General features: G+C 39.7%; 1 protein-coding gene across 3 annotated transcripts in view; it reads right to left on the reverse strand.

Moving 5' to 3' along the window:
- Positions 1–27,563, reverse strand: part of LOC309692888 (thyrotropin-releasing hormone-degrading ectoenzyme-like) — a 275,261-nt gene that overhangs the window by 17,488 nt on the left and 230,210 nt on the right. For all 3 annotated transcript variants that reach the window (XM_082511733.1, XM_082511735.1, XM_082511734.1), the window contains exons 11-17: positions 25,506–25,594; positions 21,781–21,914; positions 21,634–21,689; positions 13,941–14,088; positions 13,738–13,841; positions 12,875–12,982; positions 920–1,087 (exon numbers count right to left, since the gene is read on the reverse strand). In XM_082511733.1, coding sequence (XP_082367859.1) covers positions 920–1,087; positions 12,875–12,982; positions 13,738–13,841; positions 13,941–14,088; positions 21,634–21,689; positions 21,781–21,914; positions 25,506–25,594 — 807 coding nt within the window. The remainder of the gene's footprint in view (positions 1–919; positions 1,088–12,874; positions 12,983–13,737; positions 13,842–13,940; positions 14,089–21,633; positions 21,690–21,780; positions 21,915–25,505; positions 25,595–27,563) is intronic.

Here is a 27,563-nt window from a genome sequence, read left to right on the forward strand (position 1 = left end):
AAAGTTCTATTTATTTATTCCATCCTGCCCGTCGGCCACGTGTCTGTTTTTGGTCCCTCTTACACAGACATCTATTACAGCTCAAAATAAATGTGAATGTTGTTACATATCTGCCGGAGGGTCTTAACAATTTAATATTATATGACATTTGCAGAACATGTACGCAAGATGCAATTAAAGACAAACAGCAGGAGGTAGATAATCCAGATGTGAATTAAGATCACAGCAGGAAACTGATTAAAAATAGCAGCAATGCAGAATTATTTAATATTCAGACTACACGATGTGACTGTGATACTGGCACAGCCTGACAGGCACACAAATGCCAGTGGATGTTAACAGGTTAACTTAATCTCACTTCAGGATGCTATCCCACCACTGTCATTCATATATGTGATGCTCAGACACACTTGGCCTGTCTCTATGTTCCCCTCCAGCACAGGGTCATTGTTCCTGGCTCAAGTTTCAGTTTCAGTCACAAAATCCTGATTTCATACGGGAAGATTTGTTACTGCTGTTGCTTTCCTGAAAACATAAAAAATAGTGAAGCAGAATTCAGACTCATGGGTCAGTCTATCACTGTGACCATCTCGAAAGACACAAACAAATGGTTATACTGTATAGAATCCATGCGGGCCCGATGTGGGAGACCTAAATCCTTTGAGAGTTGTGTCAGGAAGGGCATCTGGTGTAAAAGTCTGCCAAATCAACTATGCGATGATCCCTTGTATTAGGGCTGCGTGGGTCTGACCACACTTGCCCTCACATGGGCCCCAAGAGGGCATATTTGTTGGGTAGATCAATGATATTGATTCATATGACTTTATGAATTGCAATTTAACCTCATAAACACTCAATGAGATAGTTGTGTTTTTTAAAACAATAGCTGCAATGACAGAGACAGCCGAGCCATGTCTACCTGTTGAGGAGGAAAGTGTTGTCTGAGCAGGTCAGAGCCTCCAGCAGGATCTTCTTCTCTGAAACGGCGTTGGAAGAGTGAAACTTCATCCAGATGAACTCCCACACATCCTCGTCCATCAGGCTGACTCCGGTGCAGTAAACTATGTCTCGGATGTTAGGAGGAATCCTACAGGGCAGGGACACAATATCACACCATCACACTGACTGAAGCCACTCTGCCCCGGTGCAACAAATTACCGGTATAGCAAAAGTCTGGTATCATTTTAGGAATGTGAGTATTTGATGTGACTTATTTGCAGTACCACCTTCCTGCAGGGACAGGAAGGTAATAAAACTAAAAGCCCCGATAAGGCATGTCTGCGGGATTAACTGGGACGCTCTCTGGGTGCTAAGTGAGAAATTCTGATTCCATTAAGAAGCTCCATTAAAAACATTCCTCCTGCTGCTGCTATGGTCATAAAATGCAGAGAAAGAGCCACACTCAGACACTTTTGAACAACTGAGACTTTAGAAAGTTTCAGGAAGTCTAATTGGCACGCATACCTCTAAATTTATTGTGTTGGAATATATTTTCAGTTTGAATAGCATACGTGCTGACTGCAGACAGCTTCTTTCTCAGCTGCATTCACAATTGCCAAGCCAAGCTTTAATCAGAGTAAACACAGCAAATGTTCTAGTCAGTGTCCAAGTTCCAACTTTGAGATACACGGCTAAGTAAACAGCCGAGACAGAGATGGCGATGCATAAATTCTGAGTAGAGGTTTAGGAGAATTCTAACTGAGATGCTAAAAAACACATTAGCCAGTCACCCTGCTGCTCTGATGAATGCTCAGAGCAAAGCTTCACAAGACTTTCGGTGTTGTGGTCGCAGGTAGCTGCTGCCTTGCTTTATTTGTAGCACGAACTACCGTGGCATTTGTTCTGGTGCTTCAGTGGATTCAGATAGTCTGACTGTGTTGGCAGGGTGGATGAGCCGTACTGCTGTGGAACTTTGTTCATGTTTAAGCTGCAGCGATAAAAGCTTTTTGATCCCTGCATTTCTTTGCAGTCACCAAACTCGTCATTTTGAACAGTTTTGAATTGATTGCGTGTTTTTTATGTAATTCAAGTTGAGGCTGTTAGAGTTGCAGTTAAGAACTTTTAGATTCAGTTCCATTGCAAAACAATAAGTCCATAAGTGACTCTTTGTTGATGACCCTAATGTTCTCTCTTATTTATAAATTTGATGAGATGGAAGTCATTAAAATGGTATTCTGGACTGATCAGAACTAAAGTAAAGGAGGCTTGTTTCTTGTGTTTCCCATCCATAGTTACTTGTTATGACCGCATTGTCGCAGCTGCAACTGACTAAAACAGAAGCTACTGCCCCGTAATAGTCTTTTAGTCATAATTACCAGAAGTTGATGAAAGTTGGTGGTGTAGTATAAGTGCTGGCAAGCAAGACCAAGCAACACTACTAAAAACATGTTCAACATGGGAAGAAATATGAGCAACCAGAAAAAGTGAAAAGAAGCCAGTCACTTAAATCCTAAAAGTTCTCTCACAGGGAAAAAAAGAGAGTGTTCAGCTATATTAATCATGGAAGGACTCATAAACAGTCACAGTCGTTGGGATGGCCAATATTTGCATTTTCACCAACTCTAAATACTCATTAACCCTGTTATTGGTTTACAACCTGTACAATCGACCAGCTGCTCTTGTCGTTTGAACTGAATATTGATCTTCCAGGGTGCCAGATATGAGTGATTTACTTAATGAATAGACAGGTACAAAAATAAGACCTGTCTAAGCAGAGATTCCTAGATTTCTCTCTCCCTCTCCAGCTCCTCTAACACTTACTTCTTCGGGGAGTCTGAGGCATTCCTAAGCCAGCTGAGAGATTCAATTTCACCAGCATGTTCTGGGTGTGCCCTCGGGTCTAATCTCCGTTGGAAATGCTGAAACATCTCACCTGTAAGCACCCTGGTCAAATCCTTGAATCATCTGAAATGGCTGTTTTTGATGTGGAGGAATAATGCTCTGTTCTGTCCACATCTCTAAGGGAGAGGTCAGACAGCCTACAGAGGAACCTCATTTCCTCTGTTGGTGATTACCACCAGCTGTAGATGAACCCATAATATGGTGATGTTTGCTTTGTTCAGACAAATACAATTATTTCAACACTAACAAGGTAGAATAATAACCTAAGCCTCTATCTGAATACATAGAAAACTCTGCCCCTGTATCCTCCTGGAGGAGGTTGGAGTGAGTGGCCGGGCACGGGAAGGTCTGGTCATCTCTGATTAGACTGCTGCCCTCATGACCCTTACTGGATCAGCAGTAAAAAAAACACAAATTAACACCCATTAACCTCTCAACAATCAACAAGTTGGTACTGACCGTGTTAGGAGGTTAATATCCAACATCACAATATAACAGACTCGTTTGATGTGATAAACAGCTGATGGAGTTGATTCGTCATTAGCAAAGAGGTGAACAAGATATAATAACACAATATCTGACATTTTTTCTCTATTTATTGCTGCCAGTGTTTTATTGTCACAAATGCGTGTTTTGTTATTATATATTTTAGTCCATTTATTTCCATTTACAACATAACACATGTTGTAGTTGCAGTCTTGATTCATGTTGCTTCTAGCTGATTACTTTTTGTAACTTCTCTGTGACACCAGAGAAAATAAACGCACACAAAGTTTATTAAAATAAAATGAGCTGGGTTTGTGTCAGTCATATGTCTGTAAAGTTGTTTTTTTTGTAAAGTCTTTGAACACAAACTGAATGATGTTTCTTATTTTGAACCTGCTGTGAAAGCACCCCACGACTTGTGTCAACATTTATTATTGTGCTGTGTATCACCATTTGCAGGCAGAGCAATAAAAGTGGAATCTGTGAGGTGACCTGGCACACTGAATGCTGGTTACACAAACTGTCTCTCAGTTATCTGACTGCTGGAGGAAAAAAGCAACACCTGGTGGTACAGGCTGATTGATAAGAGCGAGATCTGGAGCCCCTTCGAGCAAGACCTTTGATACACCATGAATCTCATTTCATCCATGAAGGGAAAAAAGTCTACACAAATGTTCTGAACTGTCAAAACAACATAAAAAACTTCATGTGTACCTGACAAAGTCCACATCCGTGTAAGTGTCTATAAAAGATGGATGCAGCTTCATATTTAAGTGACTGAGTATGAGGCAGTAGGGCGTGCTCCTCTGGTTGTGAAAAATAAATCTGTAATATAAGTTTCTATGAGACTGTAAAATCTGTGGCATCAGTAAACACTTTCCTGAGTTTGTGGTCTCATTCTGATGTTTAATGTCTTATTTAATTCAACATGATGTTCAAGTTGCTTTATTTAAAGGAAAACAGAGAACCTTATTTGTTGAAAATCTGGTATCATATGTCTCCGCACCACACTGAATGTACCTCCTGTCTACTAAGAGCAGAAAGCTGAGGCTACAATTCACAGTCTCAACAAAAGATTAGAAAAATGTTGCCGGGTCGGATTTCGTCTCAAATTTTGCTGCATTTTGATTGTATCAACAACACGAGTGCATGAATCCATCCTACCTTGTATCAACGGTGCTGGAGTAAAGGTTATGGGGATATTTTCTTGGTGCTCTCTGGGCCCCATAGTAGCAAAAGAGCATCATTTAAACCTCACAGCCTACTGTACCTGAGTGTTTTTGCTGACCTTTATGAGCACAGTTATAACCATCAAATCATCTCAAACTGGTTTCTTGAACATGCCAACAAGTTCACTGTCCTGAAATGACCTCCACAGTCACCATTCCAACAGAAAACTTTTGGGATGTGGTGGAACAAGATGGAAGTGTAGCATGATGGTTTCATGTCAATATGGACCAAAAGTATGAGGTATGTTTCCAGCACCTTGTTAAATCTGTGCCATCAAGAATAAACTCTAAACCTCTTTAAAGCAAGGACAACCCCTGAAGCTCTTGTCTAAACTGAGCAGCTTCTGTCATATTTCAGGTGTGCTTATCTACTGAGTGTGAATCAGAAGTTGGTGATGGTGGTCTGTCTATGTAGCTACACAGAAACCGTTCTAATGGTTGTTGAACCACATTTACATATATACTGAATTGTCAAAACTCTTCATTAAAGGTTGAGAGGAAGTCATCAATGTTATCTTTGTATGACAAACAGTTACGGCAGCTCAAAGCAAAAGGAGGTAAAACCTGGTATTAGCAAGGTGTTCCTAATAAAGTGTCTGTTGAGTATATACAGTGTATATTTTTTAGAGATGACCTCTCTATTTGGCAAGTTCTCACTATTTTGAGGAGCTGGGCCCAGTGGAGCCTTTGTGGGGGATGATAACCTGACCGTGTTCTGTTCTGCCTCTGTGGAGACCTCAAGGACAACCTGACTGCTTGTTGTCTAGTTCAGAATAACTTCACTGTGTTCCTCTGTATAGAGTAGCTGTAGGAAAGTGCACAAAGGTAAATCTCTGTGAAAGAATAAACTTCAGAATGTGGAAGGTCATACCCGATGTAACACCTGTGCTCGTCTCTGTTCTCCTTGAAGCACTTCCCTAATAATTTATTTATCTATTTAAAACTTTAGATCTATGCCTACTGAAAGATTATTTCTGCATGAGGAGAACCTGGTCTCACAAGATTTCAATAAGACTAGTCCGAAGGTCAAATTCAGATGAGAAAGTCTAAGACCGTTCTGTAGCAGGTTTGGGGGGGGGTCATGTTTATTTACTGTATGTCAGATCAGATTTGCCCATTACTGTGCTGAACTGAAAATATAACTTTGATGAACATTTGAAAGAAACCTTGAATATATTCATCTAAGTTCCAGTTAGGTTTCACAGGACTGCCTACACTAGTCTCTAACATTAAAGAATACCCATTATTCTTTTCTTTATTTCTCATCATGCATTCTTCTCTTAAAATGCCAAATTAAAACTCTGACAACTGCCTGGAATGAAAAAGACAATGTTGAGTGAAACTTGAGTGTAAGTTTTATTTCCAGGGGAGCAATTACACCGACACACCTCTGAAGAGACAAAAACAAATCACAAACTCATTAGGTGAAGTCAGAACACCTGCCTGATCACTTCACTTCACACAGAGAAAGACAATTACACTGCGACTGGAAAGAATCCCCCAGAGAAGAACTGCTTAGAGGCTGAAGATTCCACTGCTTTGAGCACTAATATTATATCACAACTTTAAGTGACGGTAAAATATTAGCGTGACATGAAGATATCAGTCTTTTGGTCTGCATGATTTATTGACTTATTTACCAGGGACGAGTCTTTCATGTTGCTGTGGAGGACTTTTAGCCCACTCTTCTTTGTTTACTGTTTTAATTCACCCACAATGTCCAAATCTATTAATGTCCCTTACATGGTTTACTTGAAGTAACTCACAACACCAAATGAAAATGTTACTTCATATTTTGTGTGAATGGCGATTCCTTCTTTTGTGAAAGAGTATACATAGTCCTAGAGTGTGAGTGCTAAGTGGTTCTAATTAATCTACAGCCTGACGACCACATCCTACATAAGGAGCCAAGATGGCTGCCACCTGCAGAGGATCATTCACTTCCTCATCTCCCAGCCTGTCACTCCAGTGTTTGTTGTAACCTGTGAAGTTTGATCTGAAGGAGTGAACAGCTGTGACCTGCTTATGTTGGAGATGTGTTTAGTAGATTATCTCAGGCTGTATCTGCACACAACTTTGTTTGCTAGTTAGTTATTTTGTCCTTAGCTCACCTCGACACTAATTCACACTTCTGTGTTTGCAAATCTGCTGAATAATAAATACAACATCTATTTTTAATTGAAAAGTTGTTTTTGTGGCAGGTTGAGACTAGGATGCCATTTCATGTTGCGTCTCAGCGTCCTAGATGGGACCTAGGAAAATGTATTGGATGCCATCATCACTTTTAAAGTAAGTTTAAAAAAAAACAAGCTTAATATAATAACAGATACTCACGAGAAAAATGCATGTCAGCTAAAAGCACAGAGAAAATTATCTGGCAGGTGTTTGGATTTTTCCCCATAATGCAGATGAGCTATATGTAGTTTCAAAGAGTCGTGAATAAGTGAAGAATTTTAGACACAACTGCAGTGATCTCATGCACGCCAACCTGGGTGCTGCACCACGAATTAAGTTCAACATATCTGGGTATCTTTCTGGTGTCTAAATCCACTCACCCTAACATTGGCAATCAGGATACGTGGTCACATGAAACCCCCTAAGATAATCTGAGGGTTTCTCTATCTGATTACAGTACGAAGACGTGAGCAAGGTACCGTCCCTACACACTGCTCCCCAGTGCGCCTGCTTAGTGGCTGCCCACTGCTTCACTGAGTGAATGGGTCAAATACAGAGAGAGTAATTTACCCACGTGGATCAATAAAGTATACATTATTAATATTATTTACGTGAAAAAGGTTTTAGATTTATCTGCTCATCCACAGCCTCGGTGCTGAAGAATAAACATCAAACAGAATTCAAATGCAGCCTTGGACTAGGCTACGTGTGAAATGTAGTAAAATGTGATATAAAATAAAACAAGTGCCCTGATAGGGATCAAATACTGTTACTAATAAATTTTAAAAAAATGTCTGCAGCCAGTGGGGAAAAAATGAATACAGTTTTGTCTTACTTTCTGAACGTTACCGATGCTCATCGAGGAAGAACAAAGACTCTAAACAGAAATGACAAACTTTCGACACTACTAAGCATACACAGAAGGATTCGGGATTACTGAGGCTATTTTCTGGAGATTTGATAGGTTAAAGGTGGTGACACCTGCTTGGTCTGCAGCATAAGCCAACATGTTGAAGTGAACCATCTTCACGGTACAGAAAATTCTGGGTTAACCCTGAAGATACTTGGATAAGAGGAAACCCTGCTTGTCAGTGCAGACTGCTGCAGTTTGACTCTTGTTCACAAGGATCAGCCAATCAGAAAGAAGCATCCTTGAAAGGTAGACATGTTACAGAACAAGCTCTAAGGGGCTGCACCAAGGTCAGGTATAAAATAAAGCTCATTTTGATCTGAAAATCATGCAAAGCTACTCTAACAGCATCCGAGGATACAAATAAGGAGTGTGACCAGTCACCTTCAGAGATTATGACACACTTTACCCACCATGTCTGAGACCTCACAGGGTTAAACACCAACACACACACAGACCTCGTGTTCCAGCTGGTTACTGGCCTGAATCATCTAAAGTAAAGCCAAAAAGGTGAACATTTCTTTCACACTATAAAGTATCTGTGCGTGTGTGTGTGTGTGTGTGTGTAGATGTGCGTGTACCTGACCTAAATTGTCAGCAAACCAAACTTTCATCTCAATACAGTGAGCTCAACTGGCAGCAAAATAATATTGTGGACTATAACACTGTGTGCGTGTGCGTGCATTCAGTGTGAGCACAGAGTGAGTGATGCAGGGACAATTACATCATTCAGCGACCTGGGAAATCATTTTAGAGATGCTCCACTTAAGAGCAAGCTCCAGCACACACACACACACACACACACACACACACACACACACACACACACACACAGGTTGGCTAACTTCCACCCACATTACTGCTGACTGTAGCATTAAAGTCCTTCTCAGGCGACAGCTGCCAAACACTGCGCACTCGAGTGTATTTATGACATCGAGTGTGTTTACCCAGATAACACTACCAGGTTATTAATCATGTAAAACATTAAGTAATACTCTGTGCTGTCCTCCTGCTACTACATCTATTTTGCCACCTGCACAATGAAAATAACTTCCTAATGTTGCATTTTCTCCATATAATCAACCACCCAGATGGCTTAGCTCCCATTAACGAGCTCCCTTTGTATGTGGATGTGTTTTAACAGTTTGCACAGGATGTTTTATGTCCTAAAGCTCCATCTTTCTTCTGAAATATTTTTCCGCCGGATCAAACGCCTACTCTGATGGTAAACATGGCTCTTCACCATCTGCTCTGTCTGTCTGCCCATGTGTCTGTATGTCTGACGTTCCAGTCTAAATATCATATAGAAATTAGAAAACTACCCTGTCAGTCTGATAAAACATTTTAAAGTACCCAATAAAGACACATGACCTCAGTCTGTGGTGCTGCCATTGTTGACCTGCAGAGAGATGACCATCAGAAGTTCCATGGGTAGAATATTCTTTAATCAGACTGAAGCTCTCATTACAGCTAGCTTATTATCGCTTATGATTATTCTTTTTCCACTATAGTCATGAAGGATAAAAACAATGCAGCAGAGTGACATTTTGAACAAATGTAATTACATCATAACAGCTGGGAAAGTAGGATCTAGCTGGGCCAAATTCCCCAGTCATTCATATTTACAGAAGACTGTAGACTATTGGGTATAAAATATGGACATATCCACCCTCACATTTAGACTAAACAATCAAAATTAGTCACATGTCACCTTTTGGATCTAGAGGTTACCATATTTAGATAAGAGGATTGATCGCTAAATTATCAGCTAGTTAGCTCGATTAGCAAACTGTCTCCATAAAGTGTGTGTGTGTTTTTTAAGTGTTTGGAATTATACTGGGATCGAATGGGCATTGATTGCTTTTAAAACCAGCCCTTAACATAACTACTGTTTTTGGCACTTTCACATTTAATATTTGACTTGTTGGGGAGGGATTTAGAGTCAGGCACACCAAACTTGACTCCATTTTGTCCAGTTATGGTTACTGGTTCTCATCTAAAGGGAACATTGTATAAGAATGCAGCTGGAGGAGGCGTGTGGACAGTGCATTATTTTAATGCAGAGAACTGTGGTTGCATGTTGTTACAGATGTGTATTTATGCTCCTTTTTTCATTTAACCAGACTCCAATCATTAATCAATGTGTCAAACTGCTTGGCGCCCACTTTGTACCGGCGCTAGATTAAAGGCCAGATGATGAAGTTATGACAATTCCTCTTAATGGAGACATAAATGTGCAAATGTCATGGGAATCCATTTAACTGTAGTCGAGATATTTGACCCGAAACAGCAAATGTCAACCTGACATTAAACCCCAGAACCATAAATGTCTGAACCATATTTCATGAAAATCCATCAGGAAGAATCTGAATCTCAGTCTGAAGCAACGTGTTGGACACAAAGGCTGAAACTCTGCAGCACAACTTCAGCTCAGTTTCAGATTCTTTGTTTGCATATTCCTAAAATAATTGGCAGAAGAATAATAAACACAAAGCAAGAAAGGGAAGTAACAGGGGTTAATGGGGGGCTAGCAGTCCATTGTTGTCCCTGAAACCTCAACCACATAATCCATTGATGGCTGCAGACGCATAAGAGCATAAGATTCATTTAAAAGCAGATCATTTTTGAGCCATTCAGATGGTTAATTTACAAAGTAACCCCCGAAGGACATGATTAATATTCCAGAGGGATGTAGGCACTAAAATATTAGCAGCTCATTGTTCTGGACCAGAATTTTTTTTATTTTATTTTGTCTGAGTCACATCACAGCAGGTGATTTCGAATAAAAAACAACAGCAAAAAAACCCAAAAACTATATATGAATGAAATGGAGGTGTTCATTTATATGAAGGCACATTTCTGTGGGATGGCAGCTTTAAACTGAACAAGCAACAAGCAAAGTTTAGCTTCATGTGTTCTTTTTCTTTCCTTTTCTTTTTCCTGCAGATCAGTAGGAACGTGTTCAGCTTTGTGTTGTAAGTGCAAGTAAGTTGATAACTGTCAGTTCTAATTCATATTGTAATGTAATATAATCTACTTCCATTTTTACAGCACTTTTCTACTCTTACTGACTACACAAAGTGCTTGAGACTACATGTGAAATTTCAACTATACAATCATAATTAGAGCCGAACGGAGAATAAAAAAGGGCTGACATCAAGAAAAAGAGGTTAGAGTTCGGGTAAAGTTTAGAAAAGAAAAAAACTTCTGTCTCTGTATGTAGGCTCAAACGTCAGGGTTGGATTCAGAACTACTCTTTGGTGTATGTTTTGGCATGATCAAATGTTAATGCATTCAATGATCCACTCACATGAGAGTGAAAGTGAAATGGAAACCTGGTTATGGCCCGAAATCTTTTGGTTTTTTGGTGAATGATTGCAAGCAATTGTGTCAACCAACTGATTGGTTTAGCTTCCAACACCCTCTACCTCTGAGTAACCACTTTGAACCACAGCTCAATGTGGATTCTTACTGTGAACAGTTAGGGTTGTTAATTTTGTTAATTTTTGTTAATGTTAATTTTTGACATGCATTCCTGTGTATGTAAACAGCAACAGAGTTGCATTAGAAGACAACAAATGTGCAATTTTAATGTGTAATATTCTATGACAAATTGCATGCAAATGGTAACTTGACACCTTTGAATGACACACTGACAGGAGGTGATTCTGACGTGTTGCCTTTTTATCCTCTTGATGCATCAAAGTCAGTTCAAACATTGCAGCTGGTGAGTGCTGCTGACCTGGTCCCTGTTTTCAAAGCAGCTATTTCATAGTCTCGTTTTGCTTCAGCCAGCGACTGTTTTCACTAATGTGACTATTGCATAGAAGAACTGATTTTAAAAGTACCATCTTCTTGTCTTTGAAAGGATCTTTCATTAGCACTTGGCTAAAATGCAACGCAGTCCCAACCCTACCTCTCAGTTGTTCTTTGGCGACTTGGTAGACAGTAAGAGGTTCGTGTACCTATGAAATGAGGTCAGATGAGCTCTCTCTCCTGGCAATTATTGCAGCATTTTGATTCAAAACAGGTTTTTAATTAATACCCGGGCATGGGGAGGAATATCACATACATGTGATCTCCATATGGGATTAAAAACTAGTGAATAGAGCATGAAATATTAAAAAGTCACCCCTGGAGGGATTAATCCTGCATAAATGTAGATTTATCTGGCACTTTTCTACCTAAAAGAATGAAGCATTTCCAGACTGCTTCCAAAATGTGAGAAAATGCCACAGTGGTGTTGTAGTGAGGAGAGAAAATGGGTGCCATTTGGTTCACTGTAAACAACCGAACTTTAAAAGACAAGGCTAGAACTGAGAAACACAGATAATGGAAAGGGCATGCTGTAAGTCCAGAAATATTTTGCGGCATGTGGTGATTATTATTTAGAAAAAAGCACATGTCAGAGATTAGCGAGGATTCATCTATTGTTTAGATCCAATCACATTTTCAACTGGATGGAGTAGAAACGGTTTCATTTTGTGCTTTTTGGGGGTTTTTTGGGTTTTTTTTTACAACTCCTATTATCATCAGCTCCCTGCTGTCCTGTGCAGAGCTCCAGCATCTGTTTCTATTTAATTTGCAGTTTGAAATCTAATTTTGCAGATCTTGTTAAGGACACAGAGGGAACGCAGGAGCCAGCAGCACGTGACTGGAGAGAGCTGGAGCCAAAAGGAATGACAGAGAAAAAGAAAGCATAGAAGCAAATGGATCAATAAAAGACAAGAGAGGTCTTTAACGGTACTGGGGAGGTCATCAAACTTAATCTTTACTGATGAAAAAGTTTGGGTAACTCTTTGAAAATATTAAAAACACTGAATGTGTTCATTCAAAAAATGATCCTTTGTTCAGATTTAACAGAAGGAAAGTTTGTCTTTTGTCCCCCCGAACAGTGATTGAAACTAATGAACAGATGTTAGCTGCCAACAGATGAATTTTTGTTCCACTTGATGTCACCAGAAGTCGCATTCCCTGCAGAGTCTCCATCACTGTACATTTGGGACGATGCAAATTTTTTGCTCAGTTAAATTTTTGACATTAGTTTGAGACATCTCTACATGTTGCATCGTTTGAGGCAAACACGTGACTACTGGTGGCTTTTTGAATAATCACCTTCCACCTAAAATGAGTCCTTTACACACCTATTTTATCCATAGATGGCTTCAGTCTCACATGTAGCACCAAGTTTGGCACAAGTGTTAAATGAAACAGTCTGCGAGTGTATTTGTACCTGTTTTTGTTGCTGGAGATCCAGTCAGAGATGTAGGCAACGGCTTGACGGTGGCACTGTTTGTTTCCAAAGCTACAAGCTAACATGATAAGCTCTCTCTGCAACTCCCTGAATAGACATAGAGAAGAAAAAAATGCTCAAAGAAACATCTTATGGACAATAGGTTCTTGTCTGGACACAGAACATCACTCACATGTAGCACAGAGATTATTCCAGAAAATTTTCAGACTGGTTTAGCCTAATACTTAAACTTTTATCATGTCTCAAATTGCATTCTTGCATTTTCTATTTGGAGTGCATACTGTGAGATTCTGGGTGGCAGCGTAATACTTGCTAGCTAGCAGTAGCTGATCTTTTTAAAGGTCACAGCACTCTGTGCTTAATAACTTTGTGGAGGGTGACTGGTGGTTCTTTATGTTAAATTTATGGTCTGAGATTTCCAGGTTTGAGTCATAGAAGGTAGATATTACTTTGTCTGAACTTCATTGTCAGCAAAAAAAATCCCCCTAAAATCAACACGTTTAACCATTAATGATTTGCAGTCTAGCTAACAAACATCAAGCTAAGCTAAACCACGACTTTCACCTCTGTCCAGACTGGACATAGATACGGCTGACTTCTGATTCATTAGTTTGAGTTAAGTAACCTAAGAATCTGACATGAATAATTCTGCTCAACGATGTGACAGGAAAGAGAATAAGCAGGCTGCTAGAATGCTGAACTACGTTTTGTTTTCTGTTTCAATGATGCGACGGTGTTTCTCAGTCAAAGAACAAATGTTGTTAAAGGGGCACTGCCTTCCACTGACTGACTGAGTGTTGTTAGTGCAATACCACCAACAGGAATGTCTGTCTGCTGCATACTCAGTCTGGTAGGATGCTTGCAGGACGCTGCCCTCTGTGCCGGGGCCATTCGTTGGCCAACCCATCTGATGGTACCGCGATGCAACCTGCTTCAGCACGTAGTCCTGTTAGCACACACAATGATAAGAGATGTTTTATTCTGCTAACAAGAAGCAGTTAGTGGTTAATTGATCGATTAAAATTGTGACTGATTGGTTGTTTACACTGAACAGCCTGTATTCGTCTGTGCGGTCCAGCAGTTTGTCCAGCTGGTAGAGCGCTCGGCTGGCAGCGTGCCATGGAAGGAAGGACGTCTCCTCTGGCAGATAGCCAATCAGCTGCAAAGGAACACCCTGTGGAAGGTACCCCGCCCTGAGGAGAGATGATGTGGATAAAAAGTGAGTAGTGGGAAAAGTGTTAAGGCAAAAACATCTTGGTAAAGAGGAGACAGTTATTCTTAAAATTCTCAAAACATGAAGCAAATGGAAAATACATTAAAGACTTTAAAGGTACAGTCAGTCAAGTTAATTTAAAATAAAAAAATAATAATAAATGCACAATAACTGAGCCACATATGTAGTATACAAAAGGCAAAGGTGAAGACAAGTCATAGGCATTTGCATACAGTGGAGACAAATTTTAACTTGTGTTTGGACCGTGCTTTATCATCTAAGAAGAGTTCCCTTCATCACAGAAGTGAAAGCACAAAGAAAACAGACAACTCCTGAAATGAAGTCAGGTCTCTAACACATGAAAATGTGCATAAACATGCTTACTTATTCACAACACTGTCACAATTAATTATTGCCAAGAGATTAGACATGGGATCCTCCCGTCTCCAGAAAACTGACAACGAGCTGGCGAAACAACAACAGCAGCTGGTTACAAGTTACATCAGCTAATGTTAGACTTGAGTGTCTTAAAAATAACAGTTTTCTTCTGTCAAACAGTTTGATTAAATTTTCATGTTGTGTGAGTTTATTATGTTTGATCCACTTTGAAGAAAGAAAGAAAGAAACCAGCTAACAGCTCTAACAGCAGCTCTGCTGTATTTTCTGCTGCACTCTACTAATCCAGGTCTATCTATGATTAAGCAAAAAGTAGAGAAAAGCTAGTCTTCATTAGCGACTACGAGGGAGACCATGTTCGCACAACAGTTGAGACCTTTTTAAAGTCTGGTAAGAGTGTTTTGTCATTCTTTGAAGGAATTTTTTATGGTCATTTTTGGGGACTCTAATATCTCAGTGCAACAATCAACACAAATCCTCTCTCTGGTTATTCATATTTTTGAGGTATTTTTTTGTGTCTTTTCCCTTAACAGGGACACATCATGAATATTTCCAGGAACTGAATTAAGACATGAATTATTTGTTGTTTTTTGACACACTTGCCATTCCGTACGGAATCTTTGATTTCAGTATTTCTGTAGATTTTCAGGACACACAGAGGACCCTTGAGCTAATGTAAATATAGATTTAATGAAGATTTGATCTTTAACCCTCATTGTTTAACCCTCAACCTAAAAAGCACCACTTTAGGAACACATTAACAAAAACATGGCCTCTAACCTGAGCTATTTAGCAGCCCCGGTTACATCCACTGCCTCATCAATATTAAAGAGCTTCTTTTGTGCATTCATTAACATTCATGATGCTTTTTGGTGAGGGGTGGGCACCTCACCTGTTTCCTGCACTGACCTTCGCTCACGCCCACAGCTCATGAATATTAATGAGGCAGGGTGGTGGAGGACACAAAGTGAACTCAGGAGTAATATTAGGGTTCTTTTTGTTTTTGATTCTGATTATTGATGTTCAGTGAGAGAGCTCAGCCTGACGCCGAACAGTGACCTTTACAGAGGATGTCAATCACAGTGACTGACTCATACACACAAGAGGAGGTGAAGAAAGTGAATGTTCTTGTATTGAAATACTGTTTTTTTTGGTTGCTGGTTTTTAATTTTCAGGGGCAGACAGACAAGATGACAGGGGCAGACTCCACGGAAAGTCAATCTGTTTGAGATAAGACTCGCTAAGTCTCTGAGCTGCCAAAGAAAGTCTGAATTCCAGACCATCATATTTCCATAATCTGCCTCATTTCCAACCCGACCAGCCTCCACATATTCATCTCCATTCCCATCATGCACCTGGCCTCTGGGACATTACCATAATCCATCCAGCCTGCACAGACTTCCTGTTTACCACGCTGCAAAAACACTGACGGGACTCGACATAAAGGCAGAGAGAGATTGCAGTCACCATGGCAACTCCAGCTGGACATTTATCTGTTTTGTTATTTGTTTATTTGTCATTGTTTTTTAAACATCATCCATCAGCTATCAGTCCACATCAGCTCTGAGACTCGTTCGTGTCACACGTCACTGATGCTGCACGTGATCCATCATCAAAGCGACAACTGTCAAAATAATAAAAGGGTCAAAAAATCTACCTCAGCAGCTTTTCTATGAAGTTTAATATGAGGTCAGGTATTATTTCCACTGCCAACCACTGTAAAGCTTGCACATCTGGCAGAGAGATTTCATTATTATGTAAATTAATGGATTATTCATAACACAAAGGCCTCCTTACATGCATCAACAAACTTAGCCCCACAAAAGTTTAACTGCACACTCCACTGAAAACTGCACAAAACTAAAAACAAAGAAATCAACTGAAGATAGAACCAAAGAATTACACAAGTAGAACCTTTCCTTTAGTGATTTTTTTTATATTTAGATGAGCAGAGTGATAATGAAAATCATTACAGACTGTATATATAAGATGGAAGTTGCTACCATGAAATCCCCTGATGGCTCATAGCCTTCTTTGTGAACCCTCAACCTGAGAAATGTGTCACAAAACCACAAAAAGACTTAAAAACTGAAGATAGCTGGATGCCCATTGGTTGAAGACTTACCAACCACATGGTAAGATAGGTCCTGCTTGATTTCCTGTTTGCTTAAATATTACATAAGCACTTTGGACCATAAAACGTATCAGAGAAAAAAATAGTTCATAGACTGAAGACTGAGCTAAAGGGTTGTTTTCTTTAGAAAAACTTCTTTAGAACTGAACATAGGCCTCCTTCTATTGGTCATAAAAATGCAGGTTGAACTCATCACTTATGAGCATGCTTAAATCTGTTTGGTAAATATGAGGTGACAGCTAAAATTTTACTGCAAGATAAGTGAAGAAAGAACAGAGTGAATGTGCAACTGTCAAGGGTGTTAAGGAGGAGTGTGTGAAAAGTAAGTTACTTTTAGAGGACACGACTGGTCGACAATACCAAGATTGTTATAGGATTATTAGATGTTGCTGGTGATGCTGCCTAATGCAGTGGCTTACATCCTCAATAAAACTGCCAGGGTTGAATACAAGGACCTCAGTAAGCAGACTTCAGCTTTGATTACCTAGTTAATCTCTCTTCTGTAAGGACTCTACAGTTTTGATTGTATGACTCTCGTTCATCAGGACAAACAGTCACCTTTCAGCACCTTCTCTTTTCTGTCTATATTGTGTCTGTAATGAACACTGGGATCTCTAGGAAATGCTAGCAGGGCTTTAAATTTTAGTGTAGTTGTGAAATGAAGTGAAGCGATTATAGATTTTCAATTTTTGCTCTCAGTTACAGTCTCCCTCGCTCTCTCTCTGTTGCGCCCAGGGTTGTCGTCTTAACGAGCTCATTAACTCATTAACATCGTTAAGGGCCAGTTAATTGTTTGTCCATTAGCCATTAGCAAGGCTCAGTGGAGAGCTAACAAGGGACTGGTGCACACATATAAGAGAGGCAACATCCATCACTGTTTAAGCGTACACTCACTGAGGCATTTATTACTGCTAAACTAGCCTGATACACACACACATGCGCAGAGACACACACACAAACACACGCGCGCACACACACACACACACCTTCATACAGTCGTGCTGCCTCCTATTTGTAGTTAGTGCTGGGTGGATTACTCAGGCTTTGGTCAATTGAAGTGTGAGCAGCAGAAGAAGAATCAGCACGACTGAAATTAATTCTGAGATTAAAGAATCAATTCAGTGAGCAGCTCTCAGAAAAAGGCTGAAATAACATCTTCATAAATAAGACGCATTTCTGCTAAATGAGCAGAGCTGGCAGTTTCTTTTTTTTGCCTTCAGTGCGATAAAACAGATCTCAGTGTTTTTTTGTGACTCAGAAGTGATCATTAGATGGCCTGGCAGCTGATTTGTTTGTGACCTGAAGAGTTTATCATGGTTTAATAATTTCTGGCTTTCATTTCGATCAGTACGAGCACTACACTCCCCGAAATAATCAGTTGATGCCACGATAAGGTGGAGAAATAAATCCCCGAGCAAGGAATCAAACTGTAGAAGAGGTACTATAAACTGCACATACCCAGCCTTCTTTTACCTCACCTCACCATCACTGGATATGAAGTACAGGCAGCAGATTCAACACAAGCTGTGCCTTCCATGTTATCAAATTAAAGAGGATGATTCTGAATTTCCCTTAGATGATGTGCAGGAATACGTTTTCTTGGTCTATATGCATGGATTACACATTTCGTTCCAGTAATGTCCCAAATGAATCAGAGGAAGCCCACAAGAAGATACCGTGGATCACACACAGGGATGCACTAGATTGGTTATTATGTTAGTTATGTCACATAAATGTATGAGCTGTATGGATATAAAGTGGAATGTTACAGAACTTTATTTAAATCAGACATTTAATGATAATGAGAAAAGTCTTCAGGCAGTATAAAAGATGTAAGTAATTTCCCTTCTGATTTCCAAAACGTGATGCACATTTCGAATAAATAAATAAATAAAATACAGCTGTGGTCTGAAGAAGGTTGAATGCACTCATCAGGAGAATCAAATATATACATACACCCACTTAAATCCTTTGCTAAGTGCAGCCAAAGCCTGCCATGAACTGGGAACTGCTGGAGCACCAGCGTCACCGTGAGGCTTTCAAAGCTAAGAACACAGGACTAATTGTCCAGCATGGCGGTGGTAGCAAGACAGATTAATGAAGTTGGAGGATTGCCTCTAAATTCTTTAACTTCACCTAAAATGAACAGGTAGATGGACACAGTTTGGTGTTCTAACAGGACAAATACATAACAAAACTGGTTTTGGAATGGATACAGCAGGCTAACATTGCACTTCTGGAATGGCCTTCACAAAGTCCTGACCTCAACCCTACTTTTAACTATGCTTAAAAGTCAGATCTATGCCGATGAACCAAGAAGCTGTCAGGAAGAACGGTCAAATACGCAGCCAGAATTATGCCAGAACCTCCTTGATGGCTAACAAAAACATCTGTTTGAGGTGCCACTTGCTACCATACATTTAACCAAATATTAGTGAGGGTATATCTACTGTATATATCTGAGTATGTATGTTCATATCTGACCCTATGTGGATCAGAAAAAATTGAAAATAAATTCAAACTTTTGCACCCAGTTGTTGTTTTTCAAAGTCATTAAAAATGTGTGCTCTGCAATCATTCCACTCTGGAACACCAGTTCAAAGAAGTCATTAAAAATCCAAAATTACCCTGACATTCATGCCCATGATGGATGTAAACTTCTGTCCACACCTGTAAGTGTTCGTTGTGTGATTTGGCTGCATTTTATGAAATACATTTAATGTTTTTTATCCACTCACATGCAGCCCTGAAAATATGATGTATATGATTTAATTGCGTATTATCGGAGTAAAACTAAGGCAGCGAGAATACACGTGTTTTGAGCTAATGATATCTTTCTACATATTCATAAGAAAAAATGTCTTTAGTCCACTTTAAGTTGGAAAAAGTTCCTGTAATGCTCTAGTGTCTTCTAGACGTCTTTACTCCTGAAATAAAGAAGCGAGAAAATCCGTGAAGCAGATGTTGAGCTCAGAAAGCACGTTTGGAAAATGACTAAGCCTCAAAAACGAATGTGTGAGACCTACAGTTAATGTTTCACATATAGCAGAAGGCTTCTTTTAGGATTAATAGCATCTCAGAGAAACTTGTCAAAGTGTTTCCTGTCCTCAAAAAGTTTAACAAATAAATGTTGCATAGAAAAAGACTTTTCGTGGGAGGACTAAAAAAGAACAAAACAAAAAGCTCATCGCGTTAAAAAACAAACTAACTCTTGTCTTCTAATGTTGCGTGGTGGTGCTACTGCAGATCCAGGGTGAAGTAAGAGTACTCTGCTATCAGTGTGCATATTCATGGATCTGTAGTTTCTTTTTCGGTACAGATGGAAACCTCCTGCTGAGCTCCCAACTCAACACACACACACACACACACACACTCCTGAGCATAAGACGACAGCGCAGTCGTCTCTGGATGTTGCTCATTCAACATGACAGAGGACAGATGGCTGAGAGAGGGAAGGGAAGATACAGAAAGAAAAAAAGGAGACGGGGGTAGATTGAGTTATAGGCTTGGTGTCAGAGTAGATTTTGGTTACAGTGCTCAAAAAGCTTCAGGCTGAAAACATCACCATGAGAAACGACTCACTCAGCCTCCCCCCGCCTCCGCCCGCGCCGTGACTGCTGATCGCTCATTCATCACAGAGTTCCCGTCTGCCTTTGCTTATTTTTCAAATTCTTTGCACACTGTCTGTACGCAACTTCTTTGAATTCAGAAATGTGGACGGACCCAGGTGTGTGCGAGGCAATTCAGCTCATACCTTGACCCATTCACAGCCGTACTGTAGCACCAGGGGACACACCGGCAGCTTTGAGGAGACTTTGCATGAATTCCAAAAAGCAAAAACAGTGCAGTAGTAACATCAAAGAGATACTGGACTAAATGCCAGCTGCTCAGATGGTTCATTTTAGTAATTATAAACAAATGATGGAGCTCAAATCATCCAACTTTTCGCAATCATAAAACAATTCTGGCACCTGAACTTAATTCATTTCAATGAAATGCAGGTGAATTCTGAAATTCTCAGAAAGCTTTATGATCCTGGAGTGCTTGTAGGACCAACTGGATAGGAACTGTGGCCGAATAGTGTAGTGGTAAGACTACAAATCTTTGGAGTAGGAGTCACAAGTTTGATTCCCAACCGGTATCCAGTAAGGGTCTTGACTAGACCCCCCCCCCATGCTAAAACCAAGCCTTGGGATGGCGCGGCTATGTGCGCAACCTGTCCACAGCTCGGACAAAGTTTGCCGCTACATATTGTACTCTGTGTGATTGTGTATGCAAAATAAAGTTTGTTTGGAGGAAATGGTTGTGGTTGGTATTTCACTCAATGAAAAACAGATTCTCTCTCTAAGACTAAAAAAAAGGTGTTGTTTTAGCAAAACCAAAGTTTACTGGAAAGCTGTTGGAGACACACACCAAGCATGTTTATATGTGGGAAGTAACTGATGATAAGAATGCAGGGGAGAACATAAAACATCACACATGATACAGGATTGAGGAGAATCTAGTACAAGGCAGTGTTGCTAATCCCAGAGCCGCAGAGCTGCACTTCTCCATGTGCTGGTGGAAGTGTGTGTGTGCTGGTAAACCTCTGTCCTGAACTCTTCTGTATAAAGAGTCATGGGCCTCAACTGAACTCACATTATACAGAATAAACCTCTGTATACACGGCCAACTAAATCGAAGTCTATACCCGGCGGCAAAACAAAACACCTACTCAACTCTGAAACACATCTGTCGATGTTCAAAATTTCCATCTCTTTGACAGAAGACGACAAACTGTCAGTCCTGTGCAAGAAAAGCCCTTCACCTTATAGGAAAAGAAACACAGAAGCAGACACAACAGATCTGCCTGGCTCCATCCTCTGTGTCCACATGCTTTTATGTCTTGAAGCCAGAGTGAAAGATGAGCCAATAAGTAAGAAAGAGAGTGAGAAAAGGGCTAGAACCTCTCCTACTTCTGCCACTGCGGTATATCATAGCAAACTATCATCTCACCTGGCCAGGTTAAAAGCATCATCGATAAGTCCTGCCCTGTTTCCAATGGAGATGATCTGCAAGTGAGCAACAAGCAAAGAGGGATTGAAAAACTGAAAGAGAAAAAACAGACAAACGCAGATGTTACTGAATACAGACAAGTTTTACTTGGGGGTTGGTGTGCAGCTGCTGAATAAGCAGTTTCCAGTTCTGGAGGTCATAGTTCACGCGGAAGTAGCCCGTCTGATTGATGTTGCCTACCAACCATGTGCTGTCATCCATCTGACCAATCCTGTGGGTTTCTGAGACACAACACAACAACAAAACATTAAAACACTTAATCCAAGCATCGAGAAAACAAAGACATCAAAAATATTAAAAACATCAGATAGGCAGATAACGACATGGTGTCCTGTCAGGATCTTCAGAGGACTCCAAGTTCCAGTTCCAGTTCCTCCTATAGTGTAGGGTTTTTTAAAAACATTTTTAGGGCTTAAACGTTTGAAGTGAAATGACAGTAACACTCAATGAACTCATTACATGGTATCAAAATGTTGGTTTCTCACTTTATACACTGTTGTCATTCAAGCAATAATAATAAAGGTAAAATATAGCAATGTTTTATACTGTTCACAATAACACCAGTATAATGTTGGGCAACGATAAGAAAATGAAATATCGCGATAGAATATGGGTAAAACACACATGCGCAGAGCCTTTGTTTTCATACGCACATGGCGGAAAAAGCCTGGCAGCGACTAAGAATGAGAAGGGCAAAAGCGGATCGTTGAATGAAACAGATGAACCAGAACTGGTTTGTAAAAATGCTGCAACTTCAGTGGTGTGGAACTGGTTTAGCTTTCGTCCGTCAGATGCACAACAAAGCACTATTTTTGGTAGCACGTGCTAGCGGGCCGTCGTTATTACTGTGTTTTTTGGAAAATACGGCACACTTAAAATCAATCCTTTCATTTTTCTGAAAATCGACAGCGCCCCTTATAATCCCGTGTGCCTTATGTATGAATTCTGGTTGTGCTTACTGACCTCGAAAAGATTTTATGTGGTGCACGGCGTCAAATGTTTCAGTACGACTTTGCTAAGCTACAAACCCGCACCGCTTGATGGATTGTCGGAGCATTACGGCTATCGTAGGCCGGAGCCTCGCAGAGTGATACGTACTGTGCTTCAACATAATATTACCGTATTGTGTGTGTATAACCTCTTTTTAAGTTTTGTGGATATTATACATGGTTATGCTGAGGATATGTCGGCCAGTTTCCACTGGAAATGCCTTTTGGTTAAACTGTCAGCAAGGAATTTGCATTTGCACTGCAAAATTTTTATATAACTTTAATGTACATAAAAAAACAGCTGTTTGTTTAAGTGAAAATACATAGATTTTTTTTTCCACTAATAAAGTTGTGGAGTTGTAAAGTATTTTGTCTAGTGTTAAATATTTCATCAGTTATATCGTTATCGCAAATTTTCAAATGTATTTTGTGATAAATATTTTTGGTCATATCGCCCTGCTCTAGTGCCAGAACAAACTGGGTTTTGACATAAATAAAAGTACTGTAAGGATTAAATTGAGTGCAGTGACAAGATAACTTGTAAGAGGGGGGACGCTAATATTTTTGGTACTGACTAATCGTATCAATATTTAACAGTAAAGTTTTGATTTTTTTCATGTATTGAAATAAACTGACTGCACCATTTTAGCCCATTTAGTAAATATGGCTCTAAAAGTTGTTTGTTTGTTTTCTTTTTTCCGTGAAGTCAGCAGTTTTGAGTTTCTATGTGTTTTCATAATGTCTTCTTTCATTTTAACTGAAAGAAAATGTACAAAATGTTTAATTTTACTTGACATTGACAGTGTTTTTATTAGATAGTGCCTCATTTTAATATTTAAATATAAACATTTGGAAAACTTGATATAAGCGATCGACTGCAGATATTTTGAGGTGATATTAATGAAAATATTCATCCATTAACCCATTCATCTTATCATAGGCTGAGAGGCTGTTGTAGGAATGGTAAGACAGTCTGTACCGACAGTCTGTTGCAGTCTGTTACACTTCATTTATCATTCACAGTCTCATTCAACATTTTATTCCAAAAAACATGCACAATATTTTTTTCCCAGGCTGTTTACAGGATTTTTTGAATTATAAATTAGTAAAAAGAGATTTCTAAAATCATCTGGCCTTAATGTGCCATTAAAAAGATATGATAAGATTTTTGAATCTGGTTTTACCAAGTCCTCCGATTTGTTCTGTTTTGGAAAAGAGTACAAACCAGGAATATTTGTACAGAGGACGCCCCATTTGCACATTTAAACATTTTAGAAAACTTGGAACACACAAACCAAATAGAAAATTGGGTGCAGCAGAAAAAAATATCTTGAAACTACAACCAGCTAAGAATAGCCTGCTCATTCTGCACAACCTTTTAAGGATCGCTGCATCTTACACAACAATGTGAATATTCTCAGAGATGGCAAAATTAGGTTGTAGTGCTTTAGTAGAACAGCTTGCAGGATGTGTATAACAGCCTGAGGAAAACAGGGAAAATAGCAGCTGACTCCAGTCTGGCCCACTTCTTCAACTTATTCCCTCTGATAGGAAACAAACTACCTCTGAGTCGTGAACTTTAAGACTCCTTTCTTCTCATTGCAAATAGGTGAAGATATGCCAGAATCCAAACTCTTCTTCTGAAGTCAGCTCTTTCCAAAGATGAGAACCTGATGTTTTTTTAGGCAAAGACAGATATAGGAAGTATATTCCTCAAAAATAGGCCTGAATTACGTCCATTTTAAAGAGACTGAAGGGGAACAAGCCAGAAAACAGAGTTATCATCTCTGACAACACTCATAAAGTGAGAATAGCATTATTTCAGAGAGGCCCAAAAGTCATGCTCAGCTTTAATCATTAGATAATCTAACCGTCAGCACATATCAGCTGATGGCTCTGTGAAACCTTCGACTAGTCCAATCAGAAACTCTCATACACTGTGATAACCTGTCCGAAGCTGCCGCTTTGCAGCTCACCTCAAGCCGAGCTCCTCTTTTCATGCTTCACGTTGTTTCTGGCTTAATAAACATCATATCTGCTGTCACCGATGCCTGCTCTGATCTGTGTGTGTGGAGGTGGTGGGGTCTTACAGCTGGTTTCACTGGCACAGAGCTTCAGGCAGAATTACCTTTAAAAAATCTGAATTTTATTCCATAAAGCAGCCAGCAAGACAAAAGAGGAACAAGCTTTATTCTGAAAGGTTTATTTTTCATGTAACACACTTTTCTCCAAAAGCTAATAAAGACAAAGCACTACCTCAACACAGAAAATTTTTGTTGTCTGTAAGAAGTAATTTAATCGTCCTAATATCAAAGAAAATGCAGCTGTACTTTGTAGAGCGCGCTATTCTTTAAAAAAACAAGCTCGTGTGACCTTTATTTCTCTAAAAGCTGAACAACAGTGAGTTTTACACATTGTTAAATAATGAGGGAGTTTTATTTAGAAGAAAAAAACTTTATTTTATGAGAAAAGAAAACATGAAGAATTAGCCATATTTATATGTGGGGGGTTCTGTGTTTACTGCCAGCACTGAAAGACCTCTAACCTTGAAAATGAGATCCCTCAAAACAATCTACTGTATCTGTTCGCTTCGATTTGTTGAGCCCATTAACTACAGATTACATGTCTGGAGATAATGAGATAATTAATTTGTGATCAGGAAATAGATTAGTCTGTTGGCATAACAAAACAATGCCAAGACAGCGGCTCATCATTTCAAGGTAACATTTCAAGATAATTAAGTCATGATTGCAGAGCACACTTTCATGAATGATCTGAGACGTGAGAGCAGCACAGAGAATCATTACACCCACACTACTGTACCTGTCTTGTTGTTGATCCAGATGAGAGACTCTGAACAAACGGCGGATGTGTTTCCCACGGCGACTGTGAGAGGGACCTGCCACTGTAAACTACAGAGAGAGAGTGATGTCAGTAATGGTCAGTGGAATTGGATTGGGTTTTATTGCCTCAGTTATCAGATAGAGAGGCATTACAGAGAGAAGAGAGAGCGATGGTCAGCGATGATCTCTTAGCATCATTCAGCTGGAAATGGAGCGAGTGACGCTCACTGTGTTACAGAGGGACAGGAAGTGAGAGTGTAATAGCTGCAGCAGTCAGCAAGCATCAGTCAAGTGGAAGTAACTGAAGGTTATTGTCTCTTTCTGAGAAACGGAGGTTAAATGTGCTGTCCAGTGAAAACTCTGGTTGGTTAGTCGGGTGATTTTTACATTTTCACTGTCATCTGAACAATACAGAAATGCCCCTTCACTGCTTGAGTGGATTCTGCAACCTATCGAGCTTTTAAAAAACAATTATATTACCACAAAATGGCAGTTCTGCTGGGATTGAACTGGGCTGTTTTTCTTCCTGAACGGTTGACATTTAGGAGTTAAACGGTTTCTGAGAAGCAGCAAGGCAGATGAAATGTGGGAGTAATACACAGCAACACAATTCAGATTCTCTGAAAAAGAAAATCTACCAACAAAACCATCCATCCATAAATCCATCCATCCATCCATCCATCCATAAATCCATCCATCCATCCATCCATCCATAAATCCATCCATCCATCCATCCATTTAGTTTTTCCTCATGACAACAGGCTAAGCCCTAAACCTTTTTCCTGTTTTTCCCTAGGTATTCAGATGCGTTTCCTGACCACACATCCCAAATCTCTCCAGCAAGTTATGCTCTACGGGGAGCCTGGAAAACGGGAGGTTTCCTGTTCAGATCCCTGGACCATCTCAGGTGGGTTCTTTCATCACAAAGAAGCAGCAGCTCAAATATTACTTTGGGTGTTTTTTAATCTGTTCAATACATTGTTTTAACCTCAATCCATACTGGAATCTATACTGGTTTCACAAAATGACCACAGTTTATCATTTTCCTGTTCACATTGTTTTCATGGGTAGAAACCCTGGTTACAGCTGAGACCTCAGAATGCTTGGATAGTCAGTAAAAATGTTTTATACTGTCTTTGGTTGCGTATACCAAGTTGGACACACCCCTGTCTTTCTTATCAGAACTGGCTTAATCGTATAGGGTGTTGGAAACATTCCTCTGGGATTTTGGTCCTAACTGCTGGAGATTTGTGGGCTAGACGAGAAAATCCCATTACACAACATCCAAAATGTGTTCTATTGGATTGAGATCTGGTGAGGAGTGAACTCACTGTTATGTAAAATAAAAAAACATTTTGGGATGGTTGAGCTTTGTGGCATGCTTTGTTGGATCCTGCTGGAAACAGCCATTATAAGATGCGTACAATGGGGTTATAAATGGATGATAGGTTTCAGCAATGATACTCAGGTAGCCTATGGTGTTTAAACGATACTTAGTTGGTGCTATGGAATCCAAAGTTTTCTCAGAGAAAGCACAACTAAGAAATAGTAGTAGTAGATAGAAGTAGATAAAAACATTGTATGATAAAATTTCAGTGATCTAAATGGTATGACAGAATCCTGAGGATACACAGCAATTCAATTTCTTTAAACGATTCATTTTGAAGTCTTTTCTACCAAGGTCAGTGCAGATGGAAGAGAGGGTAATGGTTTGTGGATCCTCTACTGTGGTTGTATGTGAGGTACTTTGGAAGCTTTAACAAAGAGCTTTACAGATGAACTAAGTGATATAAAAATGTTATAACTGAAGCCACACCAGCTCGGATGTCCCCCAGATTAACAAGGTCCACATCAGGTGTTGAGGAAGGCTACCGGGACAAGAAGGCATAAGTGGACAAGGGTGAGAACAGTGAATAGGAGAAATAGATTCCCCCTATTCACCATTTCTTGCTGTCATAATGCTGTTATGCAAGTAATCCCAATGGAAAGGTGAAACAACTAGTAGATCACAGTTCCAACTGCTTGCAACTGCTATCAC

The sequence above is a fragment of the Aulonocara stuartgranti genome (genome assembly GCF_965226115.1).
Source record: "Aulonocara stuartgranti genome assembly, chromosome: 17".
Classification (NCBI taxonomy): Eukaryota; Metazoa; Chordata; class Actinopteri; order Cichliformes; family Cichlidae; genus Aulonocara; species Aulonocara stuartgranti.